Source organism: Prionailurus bengalensis, chromosome B3 (genome assembly GCF_016509475.1).
Source record: "Prionailurus bengalensis isolate Pbe53 chromosome B3, Fcat_Pben_1.1_paternal_pri, whole genome shotgun sequence".
NCBI classification, from domain to species: domain Eukaryota; kingdom Metazoa; phylum Chordata; class Mammalia; order Carnivora; family Felidae; genus Prionailurus; species Prionailurus bengalensis.
The window spans coordinates 21519794-21543488 of NC_057355.1; the positions used below are offsets into that span (position 1 = coordinate 21519794).

The following is a 23695-nucleotide window of genomic DNA, read 5'->3' on the forward strand; positions in this document are numbered from 1 at the left end:
CTCTGGAGGTTATTCACATCTAGCAAGGCGGTGAGCAGCTCATCTTTGGGAATGCCCAGCTACTGAGCCCACAGCGCGAACTCGCGGGCGCCCGGTCGGTGGAGTCCCCGTGTGCATCTGCTCCCAGCAAGCCCCTTCTGACGCTGAGCGCGGCCCCCACGGGCAACCTTCCCAACGACTGAGGCCAGGGGCTCCCTCCAAGTGCACGTGCAGGGGTCTCCAGGCGTGGAGAGTGGAGGTTCCCGGACCTCCCTGCACCGCTCGGCTAGACTCGGTCACTCTGGATGGAAGGAGCCTTTAACCTGGAAGGAAAGAGGGATCGATCACTCGGGCCTCCACTTGCCGAGCCTATGGCGAGCAGAGATGCGGGGATCGGCTGGGAATGCCTGGGCGCGCGGAGCCCGGTGGGAGGAGTGGGGTGGCCGGCCGGGGTCGCCGGCAGGCCGGCGCGCAGGAGGGGGGACCGCGGGCGGCTAGGGGCGGCGGGGAGGGAGGGTGAAAGAGGGCGACAGGGCGGGCACCCTGGCGGAGCCCAGGTGCGCGTCCCACGTGCGCGCACGCGGCCCCAGTGGGATCGTCCTCCCCCGAGCCTCAGAGGTGCGGTGGCCATAGCTGCACGGGGGACCCATGCGTGTTGACAGATGTCTGTGACTTGGAGTGGGGGTGGGGGGTGGGGGGGGGCGGTGGAGTTTCTCCGTGCAGGGCAGTGAGGCCGGAATGACTCCGGGGATCGGGCAGACAGGCATTCTCTGGCCCGGAAAAAGCCACTGATGCAGTAGTTTTCAAAGGGGGATCTGGAATAGTCAAATTTTCCCTTTTAAAAAATGGGTAATTTTAGATCTTAAGTGTGAGAAAATATCCCTGCGGAGCCTACTGCCGTCATTTTATGGGTAAGGGTCACACGGAGATTGCGTGTAGAGCTGGGAGTAGAGCCTTGGGTCTTCTGTCCCAAGCCCAGGATTTTTCCTTATCTCAAGGGATACTGCCATTGCACGTTTTACTGTTTTCCACTCTGTTGTTGAATTCATTAAAGTGTTTTTAATCCACATGTGTTTTATTTTGTAGGAAGAAGAAACTGAGTAAATGAAAAACATGAAGCCAAATAGAATCCCCCTTTGTATTGTTTCAAGACAGGGAAGTAAAAGTAAACCATTGTTGTTTTTTTCCAGTGATATCCTGGGTTTTATTACTGGACACACCCAGTTTTTCTAATACTCATGATGTCAGAAGGGAAAGCTCCTGCGAAGAAAAGACCTCGTAGAAGTTTATCAGCTAGTAAAACTAAAACAAAAGAATGTAACTCTATTATTTCATTTTTTAACAATGCACCACCTGCTAAGCTTGCCTGCCCTGTTTGTAGTAAAATGGTGCAGAGACATGACTTAAACCGGCATCTTGATGAAAAGTGTGCTGGCAATGATGACATCACTCCAGTTGATCAGAGGCATGTTGACTTAACAAATTCACATGTGCCTACAGTAGATTTAACCAATATTGTCTTAGAAGATGTAACGCCAGGAAAGTTGTCACCATCAAAGATAAGTTTAACCCCTGACCAAAGTGATTCAGCAAAAATGGGCGTAAAACAGCAGACCAGCCCCTACTTTAAAAATAATGATGATTTGGGGTGCAAAAATCAAGATAAGCTGAGACATCATAATGTGAAAGTCATTACTTTGGGAAGCCTGTCATCTAAATTGTCCAGAAGATACACAGAGGCTAAAAGGGCAATAGATAAGAATGAGGAATTTGCCAATAAGAGTCCACAGAGTTCCTCATCCACAGTGGTTAGGACCCTGGTTGATAACTGTTCAGAGACTGAGGACAAGGATCAAATTTTGGAGAACAGTTCTCAAAAGGAAAATGTGTTTTCCTGTGATTCTCTTAAGGAGCAGAATACACCTGAACATACTGTAGAAGGCACAAAAATAATGGAAGCTGAAAGCCAAAAGGCTACCCAGGAATATGAGAGATCACCCCTTGGCCCTGCCTTCTCAGATAATGCTGCTATGTTATTTTCACCAGATTTAACTCTTGGGAATACATTGAAGTCTACTTCAGAGCACAGTCTTGCAAAGTGGGAGAGCATCAAAGGAGTAGATAATCAAGGTGTTGAAAAATGTGAGGCAGGTAGTTGTGAAGAAGTGAAAGTGACTGTTGCTTCAGAAACTAAAACACAGTTGTCAAATTGGGAGGCAAAGTCTGATAGTTCTACACATGATGATTCTAAAGGGCATAACATCCAGGACCTTTCTCCGGAAGGTGACAGTGACTTAAAGAATGAAATCACTTGCGGAATTCCTTTGGAGCAGGGGTCAAGCTGTGATGTTCCTGGTAAAACAATTATAGTACCACCAAGTCATCCTTACTACCTTCGGAGTTTCCTCGTGGTGCTGAGAGCTGTATTTGAGAATGAAGAAGATAGGATGCTCTTTGATGAACATGAGAGGGGAATTGTAACTAAATTTTATCAATTATCAGGTATCTCAAGCTCGTGTGCTTTCAAGTTTTTGTTTTCCAGTTGCTGGCCTGATTTGGGCAGTAACCTAATGACCACAAGGAGTCAGTGTGGTTCTGTGAGTCCTCTGGGAATGCTCCTGGGAATCAGCCAGCCACAAGGTTTGAGAAGAACATGCATGAAAAAGAGATTTTGTGTCCGGTGATGTCTGCTTCTGCAGTATCATCCTTACAAGCTGTAATTTGGTTATAATGGAAGCATCTGTTTTTCCTTTATATGTATATTTGATGGTAATAAAACAGCCTTTTCCAGGTTAAAAAAAATACCTTTGTGACTTAGAAAAGTATTCTTTGCTTTTGAGCATGTAATCAAGCTTAATTTAGGTTGTTTTATTGTTTTTACACACCATTTTCTCAAAACTGAAGTAAAATACAGGAAAGAACAAACCAAAGTATATTAAGGCTTATTTTTTCCTTCAATTTTAGGTTTTTTGACTCTGCCTTTTAAGGTCAGGGTGTGGAGGAATTGGAAACTTTCAGGCTAAATTGGTGCATTTAAAAATAATTGTCTATGCCTCAGTTCCTTGGCAGCCAGTGGTGGCTCTGAGCCGATAGTGCACATTTGGAGCAAAAGCCACCCTTGTCGCATTGCTAATCTAAAGGGCCATGATGGCTTTATGGAACTGAGTCCCTTCTGAGGTAGGAAACGCTTACTTGGGAGCTACACTGACCTCCCATAATTTGTAGTCAGGTTTGACTCTTCAGTAAAGTTAAAAAAAAAATCTTAAACATTGCCAGGAATGTTCAAGAGAAGTGTTTTTGTTTTAAATGCACACAATGGAATTACGGTATTCTTAGTATTGCTTTGACATGCGAGTAATACTTCTCTAGGCACAGTTGCATTAATTATCCTCACAGCCTCCGTCTCTACTTATGCTGTCCTCACCAGAACATGGACATAAATGACACCACATTGACTCTTCTGTCCATGGAAGTTACAGATCTTTAGTTGGGTGCTGGTTGTATTCATGTGAGCATTTGAGTAGTCCATGGCTCTGTGCTTCTGTATAATTGAGAAGTATGAATAGTTCCCTGAATGGAATTTCTGCAGATTCTTGTGTATGGCTCCCCACAGAGAATAATCTGCAGTGTCTCTGTGTGAAAATAAGTACTGCTAATTGAATTTTCCTCTTTAAAGAAAAAAAGGGGGTGGGGAGTTGAAGATTTAAGAAATACAGTTACACCATTTTAGAATTGGCAGAAATTTGAAGATAATCCAGATAACAGGAAAACTGACCAGGTTAATTAAATAACTTGGCTAAGATCACCAAGTTGGAGATGGCTGCCCTACCAATGCTAGACGAATTTTGAAAATCTTTTCAGATTATTTTCAGCCAACAATAGAATCGTTCATATTAAGCTGAAAGTGGAGAATAAAATAACTGGAATTCTGGGTAGGGCTTCTCTGATGGAGTAAAAATGTTGGTGGCTAGACAATGGGAAACCTGGTACTTAGAAGTTTTAAAATGGCCAATAACCATGACCAACTTTGGAGATTTTTTGTTGTTTATACACCAATCATCGAATGCCTCATCTTGTTTAATCTTTTCAGCAACATTGGGAAATGGTGTTATTGCCCCATCCCACCCCCACTTTTTTAACAGAAGAGAAAATGGAGTCTCGGTAAGGTTCATAGATTTGTATAATTCAGAAGTGGCAGAGCTGGTCCCATCCTGGATATTCTTATTGTCCTATGGTGGCAGGCACACAGGACAAGGAGACATCTCCATGGGGACTTATATATGAAATAAATTGTATCTTCCAAAGGAAGAAAAAGATGTTCTTGGGTGATCAGTTGAGTAAGCATAAATGTATTTCTAATAGAATATGTTGTATTCAGTTTTAAAAAGTGAATGTTTGTATGTTGTTTTGAGAAGAGAGATAATTTTCACGACTTTTCTTGCAGCTAGTGGTCAGAAGTTATATGTAAGACTTTTTCAACGTAAATTTGGCTGGATTAAGATGAATAAATTGGAATATGAAGAGATTGCTCCTGACTTAACACCTGTGATTGGAGAACTGCAGCAAGCAGGTTTTCTGCAGACAGGTAGGATTAGTCAAAGTAAATGTAAAATGAAAATATGACACGAATAACTAAGTTTCTGCAGAATGATGGTGATACCAGGATGGTGTCATCTCCTGGTTGGTGCCTGGTAAATAGTAATTTTTTTTTAATTGGATTTTTAACCTTAGGACAACAGATTATTCATGTTAAAGCCATTCTTAGCCTGTGTGAAGACCAGTGTTGTTTTCTTGGCTGTTTCGTATTAGGACGATATAGTCCTCTCTGGATAGATAGGTGGCTGTGGGCCGCTGAAGAAACTCATCCCTTCTCAGCTCTCACCTTCCAGCAAGAATCTGACTCATTCAGATGCCTTATCTTTGTGATAGAATAAAGCTGGTTTGCTTGAAGTTAATATTGCCTCTAAAAGCTTCATCTACCCCCTACACGCACGCATATACAGCTCTTATAGTTTATAAGTTGATTGCCTCAGAAGTTCATTGACTTAGGCCTATGAGACTATTAGATAACTATGGTTGTCTTGTCAGTAGATTCATTAAGCACCTGCCTGTACTGAATGCAGTGTTGTACTGGAAACGTAGGTGGAGGAAGAATGTGAGTCTTCGGTAGTTGCTGACAGTGTAGACTGAAATAAGCAAATCAAGCCAAAGCCAGGTGGTTTCTATGTGGTGGTTTGTAGTGGAGAGCAGTTAGTAAAGTGAGGTTAGGTGATGTGGCGGGCCTGGGGGAAGGCATAGATGCTCAGTGAAGAGACTTGAACGTTAAGGATTAGGCAGTGGGACTCGGACGCCTGCTTGGAGCACTGCTTCCCACGCGTCAGTGCCATAGTGTCACCTGGGAGCTCCTGTCCCCACCTGGAGGATTTGATGCAGATTCATAAATCCACAAGTTTAACAGGCATGCCAGGTGACCGCTGCAGGTGAGCCTTGACTTACCTTTAAATGACCTTTAGGCAACAAAACCAGAACCCCCGTGGCTCACTGTTGCACTCAGTCAAGTCCGAGTTTTGCCCTCGATCTGCACAACCCTGTGGAACCTGGCTCTGACTGCCCCTCCTGCTCTGTCATGGCCATAGAGCGCTCCTCGGTGTTCTTCAGCATGCTGAGTGCACTCCTCTTTCAGAGCCTTGTACTTGCTGCCACACGGCTCATTTCATCCAGCTGTGCTCTGTGTCACGTCATCAGACATTTGCCTGACCACTTGCTCCCTGCCATGTTTGCTTTGCCATAGCCAGTTTTATTTTCGTTATAACCGTTATCCCCACCTGACATACATACTTGCTTATTATGCTAGGAGCTGAGCGCCTTGTGGACCAGGACTTGTTTTGGTCATTGTAGTGTGCCCTGGGCCATAGACGATTACTTGGCATGCAGTGTGCACCCACTAAGTACTTGCTGAGTGGAGGAAAAAGGCACTGCCCTAAGCTGTAAATGCCTAGAAGGCAGATATCAGCCAAGTCTGATTCATCTGCATCCTGGGTCTAGGGTGATGTCTGGGGCCTATAATAGCAGACATATCCATGTATGTTGAGTGAGTGAATCCATGAAGAGGCCTGTGGGGAGGGAGGAGAGCTGATGGTCAGCTTTGGGAGAGGTCCATTTGAAGGGTTTGTAATCCGAGAGCAAATATACCAGTGAGTTTTTAAGGAGAATGTGCAAGCTATAATGGCTATCCATATGTGTCTTTATTTTATTTTCCTTTGTTTTTTTAGTGAGAAATTCTATTAATTTATAACTGTTATGAGGTATCTATTTTCCATATTCTTTTTTTTGTGTGTGTTTATTTATTTTGAGAGAGAGCATGTGTGCGTATGTGCAAGGGGTGGCAGGAGGAGGGGCTGAGAGGTGGGGAGAGAGAATCCCAAGCAGGCTCCAGGCTGTCAGCACAGAACCTCACAAACCATGAGATCATGACCTGAGCTGAAATCAAGAGCCAGACGCTTAACCAACTGCCCCTCTATATTCTTTAATAATTGCTTTGGCAAACTAATTACAATTTCTGCAGTAGAATTCCATTATATTTGCATATAACTAAGCTTCATTCTTCTTAAAGTAAATAGAGCTAGAAAATAGTAAAATTCCTTAAAACTATGTTTAACTTTTTTTCTTTTTTTTAAATCCATTTCAGAGTCTGAGTTGCAAGAACTCTCTGAAGTGCTTGAACTGCTTTCTGCTCCTGAACTAAAAACCCTGGCCAAGACCTTCCACTTGGTGAATCCCAATGGACAGAAACAGCAACTCGTGGACACCTTTCTCAAATTGGCCAAACAGCCTTCAGTCTGCACTTGGGGAAAAAATCAGTCCGGAATCGGTGCCGTGATTTTAAAAAGGTTTTGTTGACCGTTATAACAATAAAAGCATTTAAAATGTTGATAGTACATATTAACTTATTATAACAGTACATTTTTTCAAAATATAATTACTTGTTTCAGTTGCAGTTAGATTAAGAAGTCAAAAGAGTATTACAAGGCTTATTACAATAGCCTGGATTCTTTCTTGGTTTATTATTTATAATTCTTGTAGTACTATATTTGGAGCAAGAAATTTCTAGGACCAAGAAAAATTAGGAGGCAATAGGCCTTTAGTAAATTCTAGTATTTTATTATTCAAGAAAAATGCAGTTTTGGCTACTGTTCCTACAGGATTTAAGGGTAAACTATTCAGTCAAATATTTATTTTAGTCAACTTTTTATTGAAGTGTAATCTGTCAGTCTTAATATGCAACTATTTTTGAGTTTAGACATAAAATTTACTAAAAACTGTGGTTTGTTTCTTTTGCTTTTTTTTTTTTTTAATTTTTTTTTATTTTGAGAGAGAGAGAAAAGGAGAGCATGGGTGGGCATGAGTTAGAGAGGGGCAGAGACAGAGAGAGAGGGAGAGAGAATCGCAAGCAGGCTCCATCCTACCAGCACAGAACCCAACGTGAGGCTTGATGTCATGAACTATGAGTCTATGACCTGAGCTGAAATCAAGGGTTTGATGCTTAACTGACTGAGCCACCCAGACACCCCTCTTTAGCTTTTGTGACAACCTTGAATTGTTTCAGTTTGGGAAAAATGTGAAAACTTTAAGAATTTATTTCTTCTGCTCACATGATCTATAAAATACAACTATAATAACTTTAGTCTGGGAGTCCACTGTTCTGGAATTGTTGAGAATGAAGTGAGTGATGCTTTTGAAAATACTTCAAAACAGTGTCAGTGTTATTTATTTTGTATAATATATATGTTGTGTGTATCTGAATACACACAAAGATATACATGTGCTTGTGCACAGGTAACTTTCAGCTGTTACTTGCCAAGAGCCCATCTTTGTTGGGAAGATATTATAAATACTACTCTTTTATAAAACATAGGTATAAAAAATTATTAAGAAAATTGTCACTACTAACACTTCAAAAAGTTTATACTGTATCTTTTTAAAAAAATATTTTAATTATGTATTTAGAGTTAATTGGCTTTAAGATCCACATGGTTGTAGTATGTTAAATCTCTTCAAAGTACTTTCTTTTTAAGTTGTTTTCAAAGTTTTTATTTTACTTCCAGTTAACACAGTATTATATAAGTTTCAGGTGTACAATAGAGTGATTCAGTACTTCTATACAACACCCTCTGGTGCTCATCACAAGTGCCCTGTTTAATCCCCATCACATATTTAACCTATCCCCACACTTCCCTTCTCTCTGGTAACCATCAGTTTGTTCTCTGTAATTAAGAGTCTGTTTCTTGATTTCTCCTCCCTCTTATTTTTTTCCCTTTGCTCGCTGTTGGTTTTATTTCTTAAATTTCATGTATGTGTGAAATGACATGGTATTTGTCTTTTCTGGCTGAATTATTTCACTTATCATTATACTCTCTGGCTGTATCCACATTGTTGCAAATGGCACAATTTCATTCTTTTTTATGGCTGAATAATATTCCATTGTATACATATACCACATCTTTATTCATTCATTAGTTGATGGACACTTGGACTGCTTCCATAAGTTGGCTGTTGTAAATGATGCTTCAATAATCACCGGGGCACATATGTCCCTTCAAATTAGTATTTTTGTATTCTTTGGGTAGATACCTAGTAGTGCAGTTGCTGGATCCTCCTCTAGTTCTATTTTTAACTTTTTGAGAAACTTCCATACTCTGTTCCAGAGTGGCTGCACTACTTTGCATTCCCACCAGCAGTGCAGGAGAATTTACCTTTCTCCACATCCTCGCCAACACCTGTTGTTTCTTGTGTTGTTGATTTCAGCTGTTCTGACAGGTGTGAGGTGATAGCTCATTGTAGTTTTCTTTTTTTTTTTTTTTAAAGTTTATTTACTTATTTTGAGAGAGACAGAGAGCAAGTAGGAAAGAGGCAGAGAGAGGGAGAGAGAAAGAATACCAAGCAGGCTCCACACTGCCCGCGCAGAGCCCGATGTAGGGCTTGAACTCACAAAACCATGGTATCATGACCTGAGCTGAAACCAAGAGTCAGACGCTTAACTAAGCCACCCCAGTGCCCTCTCCTTGTAGTTTTGATTTGCATTTCCCTGATGGTAAGTGATGATGAGCATCTTTTCATGTGTCTGTTGGCCATCTGAATGTTTTCTTTGGAGAAATGTCTGTTCATATCTTCTGTTCATTTTTAAATTGGATTATTTATTTTTTGGGTATTGAGTTTTGTATGTTATTTATGGATTTTGGATACTATTTGATATGACATTTGCAAATATCTTCTCCCATCCCATAGATTGTCTTTTAGTTTTGTTGATTATTTCTTTTGCTGTGCAGAAGTTTTTTATTTTGATGTAGTCCCAATAGTTTATTTTTGCTTTTGTTTTCCTTGCCTCAGGAGACATAACTAGTAAGAAGTTGCTACAGCCAATGTCAAAGGGGTTACTGCCTGTCTCCTCTAAGGAGGAGGTTTTTATGATTTCCTGACTCACATTTAGGTCTTTAATCCATTTTGAATTTATTTTCATGTATGGTGTAAGGAAGTGGTTTCATTTTTTATTCTTCTGCGTGTTGCTGTCCAGTTTTCCCAACACCATTTGTTGAAGAGACTGTTTTCCATTGGATATTCTTTCCTGCTTTGTCAAGATTAATTGACCATATCATTGTAGGTTTATTTCTGGATTTTCTGTTCTATTGATCTACATGTCTATTTTTGTGCCAGTACTATACTGTTTGGATTACTACGGCTTTGTCGGTGCCTGGCTGGCTCAGTTGGTAGAGCATGGGACTCTTGATCTCGGGGCTGTGAGTTCAAGACCCACATTGGGTGTAAGGATTATGGATTACTACAGCTTTGTAGTATAACTTGAGCTCTGCACTTGTGATGCCTCCAGCTTTGCTTTTCTTTTTAAAGATTGCTTTGGCTATTTGGGTTTTCTGTGGTTCCATACAAATTTTAAGCTTGTTTATTCTAGTTCTGTGAAAAATGCTGTTGGTACTTTGACAGGAATGGCATTAAATGTGTAGATTGCTTTGGGTTCTACAGACTTTTTTTTTTTTTTTTTTTTAACGTTTATTTTTTGAGAGGGAGAGAGACAGTGTGAGCAGGGGAGGGGCAGAGAGAGACAAGGAGACACAGAATCTGAAGCAGGCTCCAGGCTCCGGGCTGTCAGCACAGAGCCCAATGCGGGGCTCGAACTCACAAGCTGTGAGATCATGACCCGAGCCGAAGTCAGATGCTCAACTGACTGTGCCACCCAGGCGCCCCGGGTTCTACAGACTTTTAACAATATTTGTTCTTCCAATCCATGGGCATGGAATGTCTCTTCAGTTTCTTTTATCAGTGTTTTATAGTTTTCAGAGTACAGGTCTTTCACCTCTTTGGTTAGGTTTATTCCTAGGTACCTTATTATTTTTGGTGCCATTGTAAATGAGGTTGTTTTCTTAATTTCTTTCTGTTGCTTCATAATTGTTATATAGAAATGCAGCAGATTTCTGTACATTGATTTTGTATCCTGCATTCTAAATCCTTTCTATAATTGCATTCATTACATATTAACCTTATATAACATTTTATAAGTAAGTGAACATTAAAATTAGCAAGCAACACTCTCAGTATAAGCACTAAGCATATGAACAGAAATAAAAGAAATAAGGTTAACTTTTTTTTTTTTTATTCCTAACTTTGGACTTGTAGGAAGGAGCATAAGATTCTCAAGGCTATTTTAGTTGTACTAAAATCACTGTCCTTCAAGACTGTACTTTATTTCTTCATTTTGTTTTAGAGCCTTGCACTGGGATCTGTCTCTGACAGCCCCATGTGAGGGCAGTGTCTTGTTATCTTACTCTGCTGTTACCATGAAGAAACAGAAAAAGGCGCATCATTTACACTTTCTTCATCCCAGTAGATAATCACTGTTCTTTTTACCATGTTTTATGGTTCCTTCTGAACTCGGAGACTTGGCTGACTGCATTGCTGGGGCTCTGAATGAAGATGGAGGAATTGAACTCTTTTTTTTTTTTTTTTTTTTTTTAAATTTTTTTTTTTTCAACGTTTATTTATTTTTGGGACAGAGAGAGACAGAGCATGAACGGGGGATGGGCAGAGAGAGAGGGAGACACAGAATCGGAAACAGGCTCCAGGCTCTGAGCCATCAGCCCAGAGCCCGACGCAGGGCTCGAACTCACGGACCGCGAGATCGTGACCTGGCTGAAGTCGGACGCTTAACCAACTGCGCCACCCAGGCGCCCCGGAATTGGACTCTTTTTATCAGTCTCTGTGGATGAGTGGTTCTCAATTAAATGGTGGTGTGATAAGAATCTCACCCCTGTCCCCTCATGCCTCTGGTGGTGGCATTGATTCCTACAACACCCCTAGAGATGCAGCACTTCTTTTAGGTTAATAGCTTCTGGGGGGTGACTTTGCTCTCCAGGGAACATCTGGAGGTATTTTTGATTGTCATGATGAAGAGGGAAGTGGGTGCTGCTAGCATTTAGTGAGGCCAGTGATGCTGCTGAGTATCCTGTAATGAATACCCTCCTCCTGTAACAGCGCCCTCCTCCCCAGCAAAGAATTGCTGTGCCCAGATCTCGATAGTGCCAAGTTTGAGAAACGTTGATCTATTTTTTTTAATGTTTATTTATTTATTTTGAGAGCGTGAGTGTGCATGTGGGAGGGGCAGAGAGAAAGGAGAGAGAGAATCCCAAGCAGGTTCAGTACTATCAGCACAGAGCCTGATGTAAGGCTTGATTCCATGAACCATGAGATCATGATCTGAGCTGAAATCAAAAGTCAGATGCTCAACCAACTGAGCCACCCAAGTGCCCTGAGAAACACTGTTCTAGATGATATCCAAGTTGTGAGAGCTAGAGGGTCCATGTGGCCCTGAATTTAATTCAGACCTCCAAACCTACCTTGAAGGCATCCAGAATCAAACCAGGATTTATAGAGGTTACCCTGGAGTGGAGATGCCTCTGGACCACTTTGCACACACAGAACAGCACCAAATCTTGGTACCACTTCTTGGTGCATGAAAATATGCTGCCTAACCAATAGCCTTTGATAATGACATTTTGTTTTATTTTTTCAAATTTTTAAAAAAGTAATCTCTGTGTCTAACATGGGGCTCAAGCTCACAACCCCAAAATCAAGAGTTGCATGCTCTACTAACTAAGCTAGCCAAGCACCCCAATAATGACATTTAAAAAAAATAACAATTATTTAGTCTGAATTGTCACTTGTCAAGAAGTGAAAATTGCTCATGTCAGATAGGTAATACTTTTATGAGTTTTCCTGGTATTTCACACATTGATGACCAGTGTAAACCCTGTCTTGCCCTTTTATTGAGCCAAACCATGTGTGAAACTATTTGGAGATAACATTTCATTTAATCTTCACCATGTCCCTAGGTAGGCTCTGAGCCAAGAGAGGTTAAGTTATGCTCCAAAGTCACACAGCTGGAAGTGGTAGATTTGTTTTAGCTTAGAATAATGAATGCAACTTATCTTTATTTTATCTAAAAGTAATTTGTAGGGGCACCTTGGTGGCTCAATTGGTTAGGCATCCGACTCTGGATTTCAGTTCAGGTCATGATCTCAATGTTCATGAGTTTGAGCCATGTGTCAGGCTCCATACTGTCAGTGTGGATCCTCTCTCTGTGATTCTCTCTCTCTGCCCGTCCCACACATGCGTGCTCCCTCTCTCACAAAATAAATAAACTTAAAAAAAAAGATATAAAAAATGAATGTTAATAGATGAGAATAATTTGTAAAATCTAACATCCAAATGCTTTTAAAAATACCAGAAATTTATTTCTATGTTGTACATTTTTCAGAGCTAAAGATTTGGCAGGAGAGTCACTGAGAGTCTGTAAAGGCCCTCGGGCTGTGTTTTCCCGGGTCTTGCTGCTATTTTCATTGACGGACTCCATGGAAGACGAGGAAGCTGCCTGTGGTGGTCAGGGACAGCTTTCTACTGTGCTTTTGGTCAATCTTGGCCGAATGGAGTTTCCTAGGTACACCATCAATCGGAAAACCCAAATCTTCCAAGATAGAGATGATCTCATCAGGTAAGATGATATTAACTCATTATAATAGCTATGTGACTGAATGTATGTAAAAGGTTTTATTATTATTATTTACCAGTTACAATAGAAACAGAAGTCAATAGCCAAAACAGTTTTTGAAGTTTTTTGTTTTTTGCTATCCTTCTGTCCCACTTGTATACGTTTCTAAGACTATAAGGAGAATCTAGAAACATACCTAGATTAAGGTTGCCAAAACCAATGAGCTTTGAGTTAGAAACTTTTCCCTGGCTTATATTCCCAAATAGCTTTGGTGGACACATTTTGTAAATACAGATATTTGAACAAACCTGCCTTGTGAATATCTTGTTGGTTCGAACAAGGCTGAAGATGAATGTTTTCATGTAATAATGACTTAGATAAAGTGAATACTAACTTGTGTGCTGTATACTTGAATCACACACATGATAGTTTAGAAATTGTCACTGATGTATTTTGGTACATGGACTCAGTGAATGTTTGGATTGACTGGCCATAGAAGGTTTTGGTAAAGAGTGGTATAGGTCTTAGAGAAAAAAAAAATACTTAGATTTCCTTAAAAAAAAAACCATCACTTAACAAGAAAAATTAATTCGAATTCCTAAAATGGCACTTTTGATTCTTAAGATTTATGACTCAGATGTAACTGAAATAGATTCTGATCTCTGATTGCAGGAGAGTTGGTTATGTGTTGTCTAATGTGTGCTTTAAAAAATAATTTATTGAGGGGGCAGCTGGGTGGTTCAGTTGGTTTAGCATCTAACTCTTGATTTCTGCTCAGGTCATGATCTCAAGGTCTGTGCAGACAATGCGAAGCCTACTTGGTACTCTTTCTGCCTCTTTCTCTGCCCCTCCCCTGCTTGTGCTTTCTCTCTCTCAAATAAACATTTAAAAATATTAAAAAAATAATTTACTGAAATTATTGAATCAAAGCAGCATCAGTGTAAACTTATTCCAGCCCAGTTTGCTTAGCTCTCAGGAAGCTCACTGTCTTGTTGGTGTTTGATTGGAATAAAATCTTCTAATAAGAGTATTTCCTTACTCTGGTTTGAGTTGTCCCATGTCTTTTACCTTTTCATTTTTAGTGACTTGCTGCTGTTCTCTTTCGTGAGACTGTGTATGCTGAAACTAAGTTCCAGTCTCTCTGTACTAATGACCTATAAGACCATTCTTTGCCTCAGTTTCTTCATCTGTGAACAGGGAGAATAATAGTGTATTCCTCCAGATCTGTGTTAATACATGTAAAGTGCTTAGTCCTTGGTCCCTGGGGATTGCTTAGTATGTCCTAGTATTATCATTGTCCTTATTACTGGTATATTTAAGGGAGATTACTTTTTAGTTCTATGATTGACATAACCATGGTTGACAAGTTCAAAAGTGGGGGAGCTAGGGTGAAAAACCATCCTAGATTCTTGTGAGAAAGTAGGTATCCTGTAAATAAAAAAAGTAATTAAAACTTCTTTTGTTATGCAAAGGACATTAGCATGTTAATGAAATTGGATTTAACTGACTTCAGGAATGGTAATTATATAATACCTGGTGATATGATACCTAGTCTGAGAAATCTCTTTGGCCACCTTGGTACTTAAAATAATTTATCCTGTCTTTTCTTTTTTCTCATTTATTCAACATATATGAGTTGATTGTTGAGTACCTATTATGAGCCTCGGTGGTGGGGTTACAACATGATCAGATGGGGTTTTGCCTCCATGGGGTTATGTTTTCCTAGGGGAGATAGAAAATAAGAATAATTGTAGCATGTGAAAAGTGCTTTGATGATTGAGGGGTTGGCCGGGGAAGTTCTGCTTTGCAGAGAAAGTGCCCCTGGAGAGGTAACATTTGGATTGAGACTCAAGATTGAGGGGGAACCAGCCATGCAGGGAGCATGTGCAACAGGGCCTGAGGCAGGAGCCAACTTGCTGAGTCAGAGAAACTCAGAAGACCTCTGTGGCCACAGCCCCAGGGGCAGTAGTGCAAGCCCCAGAGGTCAGACAGGAATGCAGAGCTGGGGATGCTCAGCCTCAGAAGCCCTATGGACAGACTCAGTCATGCTCTCTGAGCAGTGGGCAGCCATTGAAGAGGTTATGGCAGGGGAGTGATCTGTTTCATATTTTCTGAAAGCATCCTGTGGAGTAGTGGGTGGAAGGAAGCCAGGGAAGTTACGAGAAGGCTCACTAACTTGGTGGCCTAGGCGAAGGTCTTGACTGGTGGCAGCGGCAGTGAGGTGAATGGGTGAGATATTTTGGAAGGATAAGCGACAAGCCTTGATTATGGTTATGACTAGATACAGTGGGAGAATCACGGAGGGCTCTAGTGTTCTGACTCGGCTGGTGGTACCCTCGATGAGCTGGGGATTGGGAGAGAGGCGGTGGGAAGGATGGCAGTGCTGGGAGGGGAGCGGTGTTTGGGATGCCCGCTAGCCGTTCAGGTGAGGCTGTGAGCATTTGGAGTCACCGCCTGTGGATGGTGTTGGAAGCCATGGAGCTGGATAGACCCCTCAGGGGGAAGAGAAGGAAGGGGCCGTGGCAGCCAACGTTTGTCAGGTGGAGTGGAGGAGTGTCCAGGAAAGTGGGGGGAAGATTAGGAGCACGTGTGGCATGGAAGCCTAGAGAAGAGTGTGTCAAGGAGGGGCAGTCTTGTGTCTGCAGTCACTAGGGGACTGAGTAGATGTGGAGCCAGAGGTAGAACTGTCGGATTTGGCGAGATGTGCGTAGTTGGTGGCCCGCGCAAGAGCCGCTTTAGCGGAATGTGTGGAGGGTGATGGGGATGCCAGCAGCCATTCTGGGAAGAAGGGGAGGCAGAGGATGGCTCTGAAACAGCCACTGCTGCAGTGGGGTATGAGGGCAAGCAGTTTTGTTCTGCTGTTTTAAGGGTGGCAGATACAAGGGTGCCTGTGCACTCAAGCACTGATAACTGATAGAAAAGGAGAGGCTGCCCAGAAGGAAAGAGGGGATAGCCAGAGGGCAGAAAGCTGTGGGGAGATGGGACGGTCTGGGGTCCAGAGGGCCGGAGGGAGGGTAGATGTGTGGGCAGGGGTGAGGCTGCAGTGATGAGAACCCAAGAGGGCCCCTCGAGTGGCCTCTGTCCCTGCTGGAGAGGTCTGATGGGGAAGCTTGCATGGCGAATGTGGCTGGGAAGGCAAAGGTAGGAAGGTGCAGTCCTGCAGGGCGGGCAGGGGCCAATGAGCCTGGCTCTGTGGTTTTCTTCAGCACCATTCAGGGACCTGGGCACAGGCTCAGAGTGGTCAGCCTGGACACTGTGATGAGGGTGGGCCTGATGAACAATGTGAATTCACCAGCGAGTGGTGGCTGGTTGACTCCAGGTGGGGCATGGAGGCCTGCAGGACAGGACACGGTTATGGCTGGGGAAGGAGTCATGGTGGGTCTTGGCAAAGTTGGGGAATTGTTGCCATCATAAGAGAGCTGGAAGGATTGGAGGTGGAGGTCAGTGAATGAAATGCTCAAAATGAAGATATTGAGGGTGATGCAGTGCATCAGAGACAGAGGTTCAGAACAGCTGTGGTGCGGGTAGCAGAAGGGAGGTGAGTAAAGGGTTATTGGCCAGGAGGTCTTGAAACTGAGCGTGCTGTGTATCCTCACGGACATTGAAGTCACATGCCATTGTGGCTGGAGACCTGAGGCAGAGCAAGACAGAAGGCAGGAGACCAACAGGTGCCCTCGAGAAGCACGGGCTTCCAAGGAATGGGGGGCTTTCAAGGAGGGGAGAGTGATTGGGAAGCAGTTGGGAAGACAGATGGATTCCTCCATTTGTCTCTGGGCGGGGAGGGCTGAGAGAAGAGCCCTCCCCTGCTGGAGAGGGCTGCAGGGGGAGCTGGGAAGGAGCCTTGTTCTCCTGAGGTGGCAGGAGACACCTGGGTGTGGGGGGGGGGGGGTGAGATGGGAGAGGTGCTGCCAGTGGGCGGTTCTGGCAGCACCAGGGAGGTGTGGATGAGAGGAGGGCTGATGACCCTTTCCAGTGACAATGAGGGAAGATGAGGCACGAGGGGGTTGGTTGGCCTCTGTGGACTCTCGAATGTGGGGCTTGTTGAGGCCACGAGGCTGGGAGTATGGGGCCTGCTCCTGACACTCCTGGGCATGGAGGTGTTCCTGCCAGGCTGGGCCAGCCTCCAGACAGTTCTCTCTGTTGTGGTCTCCTTTCTTATAGACCTCGGGAATGTCCCATAGCATTTTATAAGAGAATTAGATCTACAAATCTGTGAGCAAGTTTTTCCATTTAGAGGCAATTTGTTTTTATTTTTATGTGAGTGCATTTGCACACAATGATAGTGCGTGCTTTTCTTTTAGGTGTGAGCCCCAAGACCATGTATGCACAGTGTCACTTGGGCAAATGTCTCTGTTTTGGGTGTATCTAAAGATGCAATGAGAAGTTGTCTTTCTTCAGCTAAGTGGTTTCATAACCTGTCAGCATTGCTGTCTCCCAAAGAATGCATCTTTGGGTGGTATCACCCAAAGTCTGGCTACATCTGCCTAAATGATTAGGTTACCAGATCCACGCTTTAATGTGACTTTGAAGTCACTTACTGTTTACATGGTTGCTGCCAGATTGCTGAATGAATGAGTACCAAGAATCAGAAATGATGAGCTGGTGAATATTACATTTATCTATGGAACATGTTAACGTATAATACAGTGTGACTGTTTTTCTCCTCCTAGCTGGGTATCCTGTATTCTTTTAGGTTACTTTAGGGCAGTAATATGCTGTTATTAGAATCGAATTTATTTATTTATTTATTTATTTATTTATTTATTTAAATTAATCTTTATTTATTTTTGAGAGAGAGAGAGAGACAGAGTGTGAGCAGGGGAGGAACAGAGAGAGAGGAAGACACAGAATCTGAAGCAGGCTCCAGGCTCTGAGCTGTCAGCACAGAGCCCGACGCGGGGCTCGAACCCACGAACTGCGAGATCATGACCTGAGCCAAAGTCAGACGCTCAACTGACTGAGCCACCCAGGTGCCCCTAGAATCAAATTTAAATAACCCCTATATTTTCAGAAACATACTCTTACCCTTCAGAATTAGATCCTGGGGATAGGATGTGGTATTTTTTATGTAAATGTTCATTCACATTTGAAACTTGGATGGTGTGGGGCTTTTCCCCCAGATATGCAGCGGCCGCGCACATGCTGAGTGACATTTCTACTGCAATGGCCAATGGGAACTGGAAAGAAGCTAAAGAGCTCTCTCAATGTGCAAAAAGTGATTGGAACAAACTGAAAAAACCACCCTTCCCTGAGGTGAGATCTTTTCTAGGTGCCTGTCAAAATTTACTTAGAATCAAGTTGTTTCAACCACTTGAGGTAATTCTCTTCAGGAAGAACTTACTCCTTTTGTTCTGTGGTCAAAGCAGCTGTGCAGTTGAATTCCCCACTTGCTTTGCATACCCACAGTGTTGTGTGAAATAGAAGGGAATGTCTGAAAGTCTGAAGTGAATTTTAGATAACTCAGATCGCTTGCACCAGGCATTGGAGTGAACAAACAGCTTTCCATTTGCCATCTTTTTTTTAAATTGAGATATAATTGACATATAACATAGTATTTGTTTCAGGTGTACAGTATGATTTGATATTTATATAAATATTGCAAAATGATCATCACAGTAAGTCTAGTTAACATCCATCACCATAGTTACAAAAGTTTTTTTCTACTCTCTTAACAACTTTGAATTATGTAGTACAGTCTCATTAACTATAGTCCCCATGCTGTACATTACATCCCAATGGCTTACTTACTTTATAACTGAAAGTTCGTACCTTTTAATTACCTTCACCCTTTTTGTGCACTCTCCCACCCCCTTAACTTAACCATCTTTTGGCATGTTGGCTTCTCTGAGTATTGGTCAGCTGAACTGAGATGTGGGGGAAACCCAGCAGCAGGACAGAGGTGGAGTGAGCCATGCTAGATGTGTTCTTCCAATAGAAATTCAAGTAGATGTTAATCTGAAAAGGAAAACTGAATTGCATATTTTCTTCAAAAGTTCAAGTATACAGCACATGATTATTTTTTTCCCTTGATAACTGTTAAGCATACTCTGTATTTGTTAAGAAATTTTATTCCTTTGGGGCACCTGGGTGGCTCAGTCACTTAACCAACTTCAGCTCAGGTCAGGTTCGTGAGTTCGGGCCTCACATTAGGCTTTCTGCTGTCAGCACAGAGCCTGCTTCAGATCCTCTGTCCCCCTCTGGCTGCCCCTCCCCCACATGCATTCTCATTCTCTCTCTCTCTCTCTCTCTCTCTCTCTCTCTCTCTCTCAAACATTTTTTTAAAAAAGGAGATTTTATTCCTTTATTTTTACATAGGGGTGAGACAAATTTATATCATTAAATACCTCTTTCAAAAAAACATTTAGGACATAAACTGTGGGGAATAAGCTTAGGAATTCCCTGAGCCTGCACTGATGAGTTAACAAGGCATAAAGAATTACAAAGGCAGGGGATGCTCACACCCAAGTCTGGGTAAACAAGATTAGGTAAGTGGTAAGAGGGGGCGGGGCAAAGGCCCCAGTATAGAACAAAGATCTATGAGATAAACAAGATTAGGTATTCAGGGCTGAAATGCCCCCCAATTTAGTACTATAGCAGAAAGCTGCTTTCACAGGAAGGAAGGACCAAATTAGGTTAACAGGTAAATAGGGCTATAAAGTTGCCCAGAGAGGTGCTAACAAAAGACTCAGAGGTTACATGCTCTGTCTTTCTTGTCCCCTAGACCAGTTTAGGTAAACAGAGGTGGTGCCTCACATCTGCTGTAAACAACCTTCCACTGGGCACCAGGATTTTGTTTTATATTAACCCAAATGCCTAACCCCATATATCTTGAAAACCCCCTTTCCCTCACGTCCATGAGTTAATGTTCACAGTTTCATTGTCCCTTTGTGCACATCCATCACCATGTTTGTAAGCCTTCTGATCCTAATAAAAACGGAGCAAGGACCCTAATGGCTTCCCATTAGCTATCTCTCACATTTTAATCCTGTGTCCCGCTTTCTTGCTCGACAAGAGAGAACTCTAGACCCAGAGTCTACGACAATAAACTTCATACAGAAATACTAATGACTTAAAAACCATTGCCAGGAAAATGGCCTTTAAAGCTAAAAAAAGAACTGAATATTTTGCCCATATTTCATTTGGAAGTATTCTGTACTTCAGACACAAAGTTGAGCCATTCACTTAATGGCCTTTCTAGTTTCTAGAAATGAGGTAACCAATGTAGAGTTGTTACTCCTGTGATGTGCATATATATTGGAAGATTTTCTTAGGACGAGTTAGGTAAATTTGGTAACATTTCTCACAGCAAACAGCAAGACAAACCATTAAAACAAATTAGTATATTATTTTCTTCATTAAAAAAAGAAAAATCATAGCCAAGGTGTTAGATTACTGTAGAGCAGAGGTTGGTGGATGACTCTTGTGAAGGGTCGGCTGGTCGGTGTTTAGGGCTCTGCAGGCTGGGTGGCGGCTGCTACTGCTGCTGACCTCTGCTGCTGCAGCACTGAAGCGGCCACGGGCGGGCTGTGAATGAATGAGCGGGGCGGTGTGCCAACACTATTTAGGGACTGAGATTTGAGTTTCATATAATTTTCACATGCCACAGACTATTATTGTCCTTTTGATTTATTTTACTCATTTAAAAATGGGAAAACGATTCTAAGTTTGCAGGACGTACAAAATCAGCTAGCAGGCGCAGGATTTGGCCTTAGTTTGCTGACCTCCAGCTTAGGATATTTCCGCTTGTTCTCATTTTACTCCGCTGAGTGACCAAGGAGATGGTGGCTGGCTATCAGAATGTAGGTTTGTGGTGTAGAACTTTGTGTACAGCTGCAAGTGTTTAGAATCTATCTTTGTCATTTCTCATGACTATCTTGCAACAAATAAGTCAGATGGCTGAACTGTTGGTGTCCGTCTTCATTTTAGATACCATGAGAATTTACCACTCTTTCTGCGCTGCTTTACTGTCGGGTGGATTTACACAAGGATTCTGTCCCGCACTGTTGAAATATTGCAGCGACTTCACTTGTATGAGGTTAGAGCACAAGCCCCGACCCCTGGCTTTTACTGCTGTGCCAGCGATGAGCTGTGCGGGGGAGCCTGCTTAGTCCGCACACAGTAATGTCATGAAAGCAGACGTGATGTGGCCAGCCTGCTGTCTTCAGGGTTAATAGGAAGAGGGCCGAGGAGGACCAATCGCTTCATCTGCTTGTGACTGGCTGCGTGTGCACCAGGACGGCCTGGGGATCATGGACGGAGCTGTGCAGGAAGCCTCAGCCTGAGCCTCTGTCACAATTCCATGTGTGACTTGCAAGGTCTCCAGAAATCTCTGAGGTGGAAACCTCCTATCTGCTTGCCCTGATGACCAGCACGGACCACAGGGAAATAATTTAAAATCACAAATTGGAAAATCAGTCATATCCTTCCCTGTACGAAACTGAACGAGATGGCTAGAGTTAACTATTGTTAACATTTCTGTATGGAAAATGCTATTTTACAAAGAGGATACACAGAACCCAGGCCTCTTGTCACGGGTTCATGAAACCCAAGAGGATCATGGGATTGGCTGTGGGAAGTTTGTGAACCCCACAAGTGAGTTATCTGGGGGTTTGTGCGTACTTTTCTGAAGGGAATCATCAGATGTTTCTAAGAGATCCATGAACCACAAAAACTGAACAGTGTGTGTATAGATCTAGACCAGAAAGTTTCCCTATTGAGGTGGGGTGGGGTGTTTGGGGTGTTTGGATGAAGACTCTGCTCATTCCTGTCCTGCCCCCCATTCATTCCTCACACCCTTGGCCCTGTGACCTACTGTATTCCCAGAAGCATGTGGCCGTATAGCCCCTGACCAGTGCTCGGCCGCTGGAACTTGACTGTGTGCAGCCCTGCACCAGTTGACTTGGTTTGTAGAGAATATCAAGCAGTGTTGACAGAACTCCGTTTGCTCACTCACCAGTTGGCAGGAGACCTGGGTGAAAAGTGGGGATGCCTCAGGGGCTCGGGCCTGCTTCAGAGGGGACGTCTCAGTCTTCTCATTCCGGGGTCCTTGGCCTTTTAGAGTGGAACACATGTGTTATAAATATACTTTGCCAGTCTTCTTGGCCACTGACTGTAGTTACTTTCTCGGGTATGTATGAGCCTAATGAACTTCCTTTGTTGTTGTTGCAACAGGAAGCAGTCAAGGAACTTGAAAACCTCTTGTCACAGAAAGTGTATTGTCCTGACAGCAGAGGCCGGTGGTGGGATAGATTGGCTCTCAACTTACACCAGCACTTGAAACGCCTTGAACCGGTATTCAGTAACTAGATACACCCTGAGCCTTTTTAAACTTTTGCATAAATTAAAATACATAGCAAACTGTTAATACCTTAGAATTCTAAGTGTAATTAGAATATGTATTTTTTTTAACATTTCTTCTTTTGTCTGTGTTCTTCCAACCCCCTCCCCCCAAAACTAACAGGGATGCTAACAGAAGTGTTACAATGAAGACAGGACACTTTCTTGTTGTCTTCACTGATTTGGAACGTGGGTTGGTAGTGGGGCTGTGTGTTGGGATTTAGGAATTCGAGATCTAGGAATTAAGGGAGCAGGAGACTTAGAGGTCCCCGTCCTCATTTTGGAAATGGTGATGTCACTCATTTGTTGCATGGGGCCTCCAGGTAGAAAGTCTGACGAAAGAGGTTTCTTTCCATGGGGAAATGTATTGTCTGACTAATGCAGCAGGCCACCTTCTCTTCTGGGTGCTGGTATTCTCTTTGGCAGGGACTTTGGGAGTCCAGGATCCCGGTTACTGCCAGGGCTGAGCAGGGTGGAGCTTCCACAGGCAGCTTCTGCTGAGCCCAGTGGCGACAGTGGCTCTTTGTGTGGCCGCCTGAGGTTCCTGCCTGGCAGCCCTGCATTTGTGTTGAATGGAGGGGACTGTGCCTTGGGAAGCTTTTGTTTTTTTCCAGCAGCAACTTTAAGTGAATCAGGGTGATGTGGGGGTGGAAAAGTTGACCAAGGGTGTGGAAGTAGGACATACTATTTTTACTGCCTTAAACTGAAAAAGTGCCTTGTTACCTAAAGTGCTTCAAGGCCGTGAAGCCTGTTTTCTTCTTCGGAGGCGGGTGTGCTTCCTTACCTCTCGCTGTTTGCTCAGGCTGTGTTTGCTCAGGCTGAAATAGCAAGAGACTGTATCCGTTAGCCCACAGCCAAAGGCAGAGAAAGGCTGTTTCTGTTGCCTCTTTCTTTCACTGAAAGGGCTTGGATCTCCCCCCTGTTCACAGCTCCACCAAGAGGAGCATTCACTTAGGTGCACAGAGGGAGACGAGTTGAGCTTATTTTTGAGACCTCTAGAAAATCCTAGTTCCTTTTAGCCTTTTCTCAGAGATCGTACTGGCCACACTCACAGTCTTCATCATTTTGTTACCATCCTGCTCATTTCTTTACCTCAGTCTCCAGCGAAGGAATTCATCAGCAGAGTTCTTATTCTTGCAAAGTGCTCAGCAGCTGGCCATCCCCTCCCTGTGGTGGAGCCGAGTCAGTGTCTCCTTCACTCTTCTTGATTCCTTTGACTGCTCCACTCCTGATGGCCTGATCTTTCACTAATGTTCAGAGTGGCTGTTTTTGTTGTTGTAGTATTTTTTTTACTTTTTATTTTTTTAAGCGATAAGACATTTATTC

At 43.0% G+C, this 23695-nt stretch overlaps 1 protein-coding gene across 1 annotated transcript in view; it reads left to right on the forward strand.

Annotated features, from left to right (window-relative positions):
* Positions 1-408: 408 nt before the first annotated feature.
* Positions 409-23695, forward strand: part of FAN1 (FANCD2 and FANCI associated nuclease 1) — a 34122-nt gene continuing 10835 nt past the window's right edge. Inside the window, 9 exon segments of the mRNA XM_043554852.1 lie at positions 409-597; positions 1066-2481; positions 4424-4564; positions 6668-6869; positions 12803-13036; positions 18154-18265; positions 18267-18286; positions 20960-21068; positions 22205-22324. Coding sequence (XP_043410787.1) covers positions 1218-2481; positions 4424-4564; positions 6668-6869; positions 12803-13036; positions 18154-18265; positions 18267-18286; positions 20960-21068; positions 22205-22324 — 2202 coding nt within the window. The 5' untranslated portion in view covers positions 409-597; positions 1066-1217.